At 44.5% G+C, this 9,997-nt stretch overlaps 1 protein-coding gene across 23 annotated transcripts in view; it reads right to left on the reverse strand.

Annotated features, from left to right (window-relative positions):
• The window catches only part of CLIP1 (CAP-Gly domain containing linker protein 1), a 141,335-nt gene that overhangs the window by 82,525 nt on the left and 48,813 nt on the right, over positions 1 to 9,997 (reverse strand). For all 23 annotated transcript variants that reach the window (XM_037744215.1, XM_037744214.1, XM_037744218.1 and 20 more), the window contains 4 exons: positions 9,604 to 9,728; positions 5,934 to 6,156; positions 1,318 to 1,515; positions 650 to 753 (listed from right to left, as the gene is read on the reverse strand). In XM_037744215.1, coding sequence (XP_037600143.1) covers positions 650 to 753; positions 1,318 to 1,515; positions 5,934 to 6,156; positions 9,604 to 9,728 — 650 coding nt within the window. The remainder of the gene's footprint in view (positions 1 to 649; positions 754 to 1,317; positions 1,516 to 5,933; positions 6,157 to 9,603; positions 9,729 to 9,997) is intronic.

Genomic DNA, 9,997 nt, shown 5'->3' on the forward strand with positions numbered 1-9,997 from the left:
TTTTAGTAGAGATTGGGTTTCACCATCTTGGCCAGGCTGGTCTTGAACTACTGACCTCATGATCCACCTGCCTCAGCCTCCCAAAGTGCTGGGATTACAGGCTTGGAGTCACCATGACCGGATAATTGGGCCATGTCTAAATTATTCCAAACTTCTTTTAAAAAGTTGAATCAAAGCAGACCCTCTTCACACGGTATGGGAGAGTTCAATTTCTGCTAGATAGTCATTTCTTTGGTTCTAAGGGTTGATAGCAACATGGTTATTAATAGGAAATTGTCTTCTAAGATCATTTAAAGGGAAAAGACCACTGGTACAGTGGCTCATGCCTGTAATCCCAGCACTTTGGGAGGCTGAGGCGGGCAGATCGTAGATTGCCTGAGCTCAGGAGTTCGAGACCAGCCTGGGCAACACGTTGAAATCCCATCTCTACTGAAGTACAAAAAAATTAGCCGGGCATGGTGGTGTGTGCCTGTAATCCCAGCTACTTGGGAGGCTAAGGCAGGAGAATCACTTGAACCTGGGAGGCAGAGATTTCAGTGAGCTGAGATCGCACCACTGCACTGTAGCCCTGGCAACAGAGCTAGACTCCATCTCAAAAAAAAAAAAAAGGAAAAGGCCACACTTCCACCAGGAAACAGTCTGAGGTCACCTTTTCTCCTCTTCCAGCTGGTTGAGAAGCTCCACCTTCTCCCTGTCAGCAGCTTCCACCATTGTTCTCAGCTGGTCCATTTTGGCTTCCAATTCCAGGACATGCTGGGGAAGGCAAGGATGTCAGTTAAAGGGCTATTTTTGACCCAGATACAGACCCAAAGATACTTCCCCAAAGAGCTCTGGGTTACCACGGTGGGTGGGCGTTACTCTAAAACCTTATGTTAATATGCTTTTTCTATTTTAATAGTTTATTCTTGACAGCTTTCCTGGAAGATAGATGATGAAATACCACACCATTAAAGCGATAAAGGACAATGTTAAAATAACTCTCATCTTGTTTGAAACTGAAACACATATTAAGAGTAATCCATAAACAGCAGCTGTAATCATTGGTAAGGTCCTAGTAACCAAGCTGGCCTAACACAGGCCAAAAGACCCAGACACAAAGACCAGACACTAAAGTAGAATCAAGAAGAAAACTTCATCTCTGTGATCATAGAAACTGGCACCCCAGGTCGTAGCTTTCAAGCAAACACAGCAAAGAAATGTACACCCATTTCCAGTGCTCTCAAGGATAGCTCCTTGGTGCCAAGCACCAGGCATGCTTCTGGCCCTCCTCAGTGGATTAGAAATTATCATCATCTCCACAACAAGGTCAGACTTCACCTGGTCATGTCCATCCCGGGCCAGAGCTAGCTCCTGCTCTATCTCCCCAACGTGGCTTGTGGCCTTGGCCACCTCCGCCCTCTCCAGATCCCGTTCCGCCAGCAGCTGCTCAATGTGCTGCTGCTTCTCCTTCAGGGCCTCCTGGAGGGCAGTGGTACCGGAGATCTTCCTGGCGTAACGGGAGGAGGTTTCAGTCAACTGCAAAGGAAAGTTAGAGAAGTGAAGGGAGATGATGCTGTCAGGAATGAGAGGGAGGTGTGATGCATACATGGTGGGCATCTGCTTGGCAAAGCAAGGGCACTGCTCCAGCTAGCAGGCTGGCCACGATTAGGAAAGGCTTCCTCAAAAACACAGGAAAGCATGGGCCTTCTGTCTATAAATCTCACAAAGAATACATCAGTGTAAAGAGAGCACACCAGCTGGGTGTGGTGGCTCACACTTGTAATCCCAGCACTTCAGGAGGCCAAGGCAGGTGGCTCACTTGAGGCCAAGAGTTTGAGACCTGGCCAACATGGTTAAGACCCCAACTCTACTAAAAATACAAAAAGTAGCTGGAGTGCAGTGGTGCGATCTCGCTCACTGCGTTCAAGTGATTCTCCTGCCTCAGCCTCCCAAGTAGCTGGGATCACAGGCGTGCACCACTACCGCCCAGCTAATTTTTGTATTTTTAGTGGAGACAGGGTTTCGCCATGTTCACCAGGCTGTTCTCAAACTCTAAAGTGCTGGGATTACAGGTGTGGACCACCATGCCCAGCCAAAGGCCATCCTCTGAGCCACTGCTGACTCCAGACCAAGTCAGCCTTAACTTCATCTTCTGCAGTCAGAGCTGCAGCTGTCACCTGAAAGCTCTTCTCTTCATCAGTTTCCCTAGGACCTTGCTGCAAGACGCACAGGATGCAGATGTACAGCTAGGATCTTTCTTCAATTAACAACCCGGCAACTTGAGAGCTACAAAAGAATCTAATCAAACCCAAATTGCCCTTTGCTGTTTCATTTAGTCAAAGTTCTTGAAATTACTTAAACATACTGGAAGGAAACTCCTGTTGTCTTTTTTAATCATTTGACCCTGACCTTTCAATTTCATTATATAGCTAAATTATACCTTCTCTTGCTAATATTTCTTCCTGAATTCATTAAATGTGTGGTTCCCAAACCATGTGCAGAGATGCCCCAGCATGAGGAGCAAACTCACCAGTGCACTGCAAGAGGTTTTAAATTTTGAAGAGAAACACAGCGACATCTGCAGGACACCATGCAAACTACTAGTTCGAGGCAATTCTGTCTTATCATTAGATTGTCCTACCATCCTTTCAATAGCATCATGTCTTTCAAAGTTGGGTTTTGGCTATTGCCATGACAAGAAAGAAAGTACCATGCAAAAATCAACATGCACAAGAAATGAGGTTGGTGATGAGAAATAAGACTCCAAACCTTGACTAGATGTATAGAGCCCAACAGCGGTGAACATGGAAACACTAAGTCACTGTGGTTAAAGAATGAATTGGCCAGGCATGGTGGCTCACACCTCTAATCCCAGGACTTTGGGAGGCCAAGGTGGGTGGATCACCTGAAATCAGGTGTTCGAGACTGGACTGGACAACATGGTGAAACTCAGTTTATACTTAAAATACAAAAATTAGCTAGGCATGGTGGAGCACGCCTGTAATCACAGCTACTAAGGAGGCTGAGGAGGAAGAATCACTTGAACCCAGGAGGCAGAGGTTGCAGTGAGCTCAGATCGCATCACTGCACTCCAGCCTGGCCAACAGTGAGACTCATCTCAACAAAATAAAAAATAAAAATAAAAACAAAGAATGGGCTGGGCACGGTGGCTCATGCCTGTAATCCCAGCACTTTGGGGGGCCAAGGTAGTTGGATCGCTTGAGGCCAAGAGTTCAAGACCAGACTGGCCAACATGGTGAAACTCCGTCTCTACTAAAAATACAAAAAAAATTAGCTGGGTGTAGTGGCAGGCGCCTGTAATCCCAGCTACTTGGGAGGCTGAGGCAGGAGAATCACTTGAACCTGGGAGGCAGAGGTTGCCATGAGCTGAAGTTACGCCACTGCGCTCCAGCCTGGGCGACAGAGTGAAACTCAGTCTCAAAAAAAAAAAAGGAAAATTTTACTTTTTTGGCCAGGTGCAGTGGCTCACACCTGTAATCCCAGCACTTTGGGAGGCCAATGCGGGTGGATCACAAGGTCAGGAGATCGAGACCATCCTGGCCAACATGGTGAAACCCCGTCTCTAATAAAAATAAAACAAAATTAGCTGGGTGTGGTGGCGCACGCCTGTAGTCCCAGCTACTTGGGAGGCTGAGGCAGGAGAATTGCTTGAACCCAGGAGGCAGAGATTGCAGCGAACCAAGATCACGCCACTGCACTACAGCCTGGGCGACAGTGGGAGAATCCGTCTCAAAAAAAAAAATTTTTTTTTTTCAATTTTTGTTTTTCTAAAACAGAAGTACATTTCTGAGCAAAATAATTGAAATGACATTATATCTTTATCATATGGTGACTTTTGACTTAGAAACCATAAAGACACAAATATAAGCTGTCTTACAAGATACAGAAACTCATGTCTCTTTTGTCAATTTTCATTGAATTAGGTGAGCTAAGAGGTATGAGAATTGGTCTGAAAAATAAGAGGAGAAATTGGTGGGAATCGGGAGAACTTGGTATTTCCCAAAGAAATGGACACAATTACAAGGTAATAAAAATTCTCAAGAAATTTCCTAATCCGGAATAGGCCCTTCCATGGAACTGTTCAAAGAATAGCACAGGAGGAAAGATGTATGTATGAGTTTCTGACCTACATTTTAAAAACTGTCTCAACTCAGGGGTTTGGGGTTCTTCTTCAATCCACTTGTCACACTTTTCTCATAAAAATAATTTTTCTATTGAAGACACAGGCTTTCTTTTCATATGCAAACGGAAATGCTTCGAGCAGTCCTTATCCTACCTGAATATAGAGGAGGAAAGCCTAGCTGGCTGGCAGAGGAGCACAGCCCCATGTAAAGATTTCAGCACCTATCTCTCCTCTGCCTGACGACAATGGAAGAGCAGGCCCTGAGAGACCCTGGGCTAACCACCCTCCTCCCCATGGCACCACGCACCATCCTGGCTCATGGCCTGTGCTTCCCCGATACATAGGGGAGACCTGAACTCAGTCTGGAGGAGAGTCTGAGGCTGCCACTTCTAACTTAATCAGTATTTGTCCCACTTCTAGGAAATAAACTTATGGGAGGGCTTTTGACCCTAATAAAATACTACATTAACAAACAGAATGAGGTGTTGCCTATGTTATTACTGGTGATTCTATTTTTACTGTTTTAAACAGGAAAAAGGGGGAGAGAGGAAAAAGGACCAGAAGAAGATGAAAAGAAGAGAGTAATCAAAACAGGGCTTTCCCAGTATCCTCTTCCAGCTCCAAAAGTTCCTTTTAGTGTCCTCTGGTTCAAGTCAGGGACATTCCACACACTAACTGGTTCCAGTAGGTTAGGTTGTCTTAATATAATATTAAAATCCTAGGAACACACCTTTTCTCAAAACACTTCAGTTCCTAAAATTATTTGAAGTCAAAGAGAAAAATAGGCTGGGAGTGGGGGCTCACGCTTGTAATTTCAAAACTTTGGAAGTCCAAGGCAGTAGGATCGCTTAAGCCTAAAAATTTGAGACCAGCCTGGGCAACATAGTGGAACCCTCTCTCTATAAAGAAAAAAAAAATTACGCTGGGTGCGGTGGCTCATGCCTGTAATCCCAGAATTTTGGGAGGCCAAGGAGGGCAGATCATCTGAGGTCAGGAGTTTGAGACCAGTCTGGCCAACATGGAGAAACCCCACCTCTACTAAAAATACAAAAAATTAGCCGGGCAGGGTGGCATATGCCTATATTCCCAGCTACTTGGGAGGCTGAGGCAGGACAATCACTTGAACCTGGGAGGCGGAGGTTGCGGAGAGCCTAGATTGCACTATTGCACTCCAGCCTGGGCAACAAGAGCGAAACTCTTTCTCAAAAAAAATAAAAAAAATTAAAAAAAGAACAATTAGCCAGACATGGTGATATGTACCAGCAGTCCCAACTACCAGGAGGCTGAGGCAGGAGGATTGCTTGAGCCTGGGATGTTGAGGCTGGGAAGCAGTAAGACCCTGACTCGAAAGAAAAAAAGAGAGAGAGAGAGACAGATCTATGGACTTGAAGAAAAGCATCTCTCCAATGTTCCCATCATTTTGTCCTAAAATAATCTGATAGAAAATAATTTGACCCCTTATGAAAACAGATTAATACAGTAAAATGGTCAAAAAAAAAAGAAAAAATAATAATAATTTGACCCCTATATTAGAGTAAGCAGTAGTTACACAGATTCACCAAAAACAGATGTATTTTTAAGCTTTTAAGAATCTGAAAAGGGCTATTAAAAATGCTTTCTGATTTTAAAAGATGTATTCTTGCTGGAGTTACATTTTTCAAAACTTACTTGGCAAGGGCTTTCACAGCAAGCTGCAAGCAACATTCAGCACAAGGACAAGCAAAGCAGGAAAGCAGCAAAGCAGGGGCACTGCCCACGGGCCTTAGTCATGCCTGGGAAGTGGAGGCAGGTAATGAGAAAGGGAGCTTACTAGTCCTGTCCGACTGGGCCTGCTGCTCACAGAGGAGGCCACTGAGCTCATGGAGCTGAGGGAGGAGGCAGAAGGGCTGCGCTTCAGGCTGGCAGGTGTGGTCGCCATCACTCGCCTCACTGCGTTGGCCTTGGCTTTGGCTGGTGTAGTGGAAGGGAAGCCAATCTTGGTAACTTTGTGGACAGGAGCAAACAAGCCATATTTGGGTTGACACTGAAAATACCTTTAGAGAACAATAAGAACAGTAACAAAAAACAACTTAGTGACAAGAAATAATAACTATAACCAAAAGGCTCTCCCTGCTCCTAACTTGTGGCTGGATTCCTGAAAATTCTACCACTAAGCTGGGGTTATATACCAGCATGTAGCAGTCACATGTATGTAGGCTAACAACCTCAATGATAGTTTTGGAACACACACTGGTGACAATGTAGGCTAACACCTCAATGATGGTTTTAGAACACACACTGGTGATACACAGAGTCAGGATTACTCACCTGTTGCTGAGGTTCTACATAAAGGAAATAAATATTTCCACCGCCTGATAAACGTACAGCAGAGGAGTTTAGCAATAGAGGAAACCCCTTTAATAAAATTGTGCCAAACAAAAGGAAAAGAAGTCAAACAGTCACCTAACTTTGGTAGATCCATTAAAGTAAACATGAAGAGTCAGATGTGGTGGCTCACTCCTGTAATCTCAGCATTTTGGGAGACCAAGGCAAGGGATCACTTGAGCCCAGGAGTTCAAGACCAGCCAGGGCAATACAGACAGACCCCCATCTCTACAAAAAATACAAAAAATTAGCCAGGTGTGGTGGTACAGAAGGATCGCTTGAGCCTGGGAAGTTGAGGCTGCAGTAGCTCAAGATCACATCACTGTAGTCCAGCCTGGGTGACAGGGCAAGAGCCTGTCTCAAAACAAACAAATAAACAACTCCAGTGATGGGTGCATCGACATCTCAGATATCACCACTAAAGAACTTACTCATGTAACCAAATACTACCTGTTCCCAAAAAACCTACTGAAAAAAAATTAGTAAAAAATATGTATTTATAAAAATAAAAAAATTAAAATCTACCCCTATTTAATCAACTGTAGAGAAATATAAATACAAAATGGCTCATTAAACATACAGGAAAAATCTAGTCAAAAAAAGAAATACAAATGTTCATTGAAGATATTTTATTTTTATTTTTTGAGACGGAGTCTCAGTCTGTCGCCAGGCTAGAGTGCAGTGGAGCAATCTTGGCTCACTGCAACCTCTGACTCCCTGGTTCAAGTGATTCTCCTAATTCAGCCTCCCAAGTAGATGGGATTACAGGCACGTGCCACCACGCCCAGTTAATTTTTGTATTTTTAGCAGAGATGGGGTTTCACCATGTTGGCCAGGACGGTCTCAATCTCCCGACCTCATGATCCACCCACCTGACCCTCCCAAAGTGCTAGGGTTACAGGTGTAAGCCACCACGCCTGGCCAGTTCACTGAAAATTTTTAATTTTGTATCAATAAAAATATGAAAAAAAAAGATAAGGTATTCTGCAAATATAGCATTGAGAAGACCCAGAAAAAAGAAAACGTGTAATCCCAGCACTTTGGGAGGCCGAGGCGGGTGGATCACGAGGTCAAGAGATCGAGACCATCCTGGTCAACATGGTGAAACCCCATCTCTACTAAAAATACAAAAAATTAGCTGGGCATGGTGGCACGTGCCTGTAATCCCAGCTACTCAGGAGGCTGAGGCAGGAGAATTGCCTGAACCCGGGAGGCGGAGGTTGCGGTGAGCCGAGATCACGCCATTGCACTCCAGCCTGGGTAACAAGAGCGAAACTCCGTCTCAAAAAAAAAAAAAAAAAGAAAACGGCACTGGGGGAAAAGAAAATAAACATGGAGAAATATTAACTAGTAACGTCTATTTTTGGGTAGACACAGGCAATGTATGACTCTAAAGGATTACAGTGTTTTAATATTAAGAAAAGATGGCTTCATAATCATTGCAGTTCCAAGAAAAATTTTTTTTTTTTTTTGAGACAGAGTTTCACTCTTGTTACCCAGGCTGGAGTACAATGGTGAGATCTCAGTTCACTGCAACCTCCACCTCCTGGGTTCAAGCAATTCTCCTGCCTCAGCCTCCCAAGTAGCTGGGACTACAGGCGTGTGCCACCATGCCCAGCTAATTTTTGTATTTTTAGTAGAGCCAGGATTTCACTATGTTGACCAGGATGGTCTCGATCTCTTGACCTCGTGATCCACTGGCCTCGGCCTCTCAAAGTGCTGGGATTATAGGCGTTAGCCACTGTGCCCAGCCTCCAAGAGATCTTTACCTCCAAGAGTCATAATTACTGTATGTGGTAGGTTAAGCCCTTTTCTTTATAATCAATTTGCTTATAACCAATTTGTCTATGTTTTATAAGTAAAATGTTAATTACCACACAAGTGATACATTAATATACTGTATACTACTAATAACACTGAATCATAGACGCCTGTGCCTTCAAAACATTTTGAATGGGCCAGGCGCGGTGGCTCATGCCTGTAATCCAAGCACTTTGGAGGCTAAGGTGGGTGGATCACCTGAAGTGGGGAGTTCAAGACCAGCCTGACCAACATGGTAAAACCCCGTCTTAAAAAAAATAAATAAAATAAATATTTTTTTTAAAAAATCATTTTGAAAAGAAGAGTGGGAAATTCCTCCTGCATCTGTGTGCATTACTGTACTCCCATCCTGTGTTGGGAGGCAAGAATGGGGTTATCCAGGCTGGGCATGGTGGCTCACACCTGTAATACCAGCACTTTGGTAGACCAAGGCAGGCAGATCACTTGTATCCAGGAGCTTGAGACTAACCTGGGCAACACCCCATCTCTACTAAAAATTCAAAAATTAGCCAGGCGTGGTGGTGCATGCCTGCAGTCCCAGCTACTGGTGAGGCTGAGGTAGGAGGATTGCTTGAACCCAAGAGGCGGAGGTTGCAGTGAGTGAGGATGATGCCACTGCACTCTAGCCCGGGTGACAGAGGGACACCCTGTCTCAAAAAAAAGAATGGGGTTATCCTTACAAGGGGAGAGATCTGCTTGCCAGTCTGTTCTCCTGCCGTAGGATGGAATTCTCATCAGATATGAAGACATATTCTGCAGTTCTTTTTACTGACAAAGGTGACTAACTTCTACCACCACCCGCCCCCAGATGCACAGGTACTCTTTCAGAGAGCAACTCCTATCAAAAGGGAGAGAAGGCCAGGCACAGTGGCTCACTCCTGTAATCCCAGCACTTTGGGAGGCTGAGGCGGGTGAATCACCTGAGGTCAGGAGTTCGAGACCAGCCTGGCCAAAATGGTGAAACCCCATCTCTACTAAAAAAAGAAGAAAAAAAAAGGTGGGTGGTGAGAGAAGCCAGACAGATAACATAGTATTTCCTTTCTATTTTGAAAAATAAACAGAATTCTTGTTCAGAATCTACTCAGACACACTACATGTAGTACTAAGGAGACAGTCAAAACAACAGTCCCAATTCTAGTGTGGAGGGACAAAAAACGGCAGATGGGTCTCAGGAAGTAAGAGTGCCGCTCTTCTGAACATGTCTTTCCATGTTATGACACACATGCTTGGTGAGACTGGCTTGAGCATCATCACATACAAGAGTGAGACAAGATGTTGCACAATGCCAAACAAACCTTGTTCCAGCAACAGCACCATCGTTCTTCCCAAGAGGCTCGTCTAACTCCACACCACACCATTCCCCCTTGGCAAAGTCGGTCTCCCCAAGAAACCGGACTACACCAGCCTTAGTGCCACCAACCTGGAAGAAGAGAAGGTTAAAATAAAGAGATGAACATAATTCTATACCTTAATCATTTGTGGTTCCCACTATTAACTAGGTACTCTATATCTTCATTTCCACAAGCAACTTCTTTGCTCTACCTTCTCTTTGACTGTAAGAGTTCTCTTGAAGGAAGTCTGGCAAAGAAACTTAACGTGGCTGACTTACATTACCAGAGTGATTTGATGCCTAACACATTGCAATGAGATAGCCTATCTAATATGTAGTCATTAAGGCTGTCCACCAAG

Source organism: Cebus imitator, unplaced genomic scaffold (genome assembly GCF_001604975.1).
Source record: "Cebus imitator isolate Cc_AM_T3 unplaced genomic scaffold, Cebus_imitator-1.0 Scaffold169, whole genome shotgun sequence".
Taxonomy (NCBI): Eukaryota; Metazoa; Chordata; class Mammalia; order Primates; family Cebidae; genus Cebus; species Cebus imitator.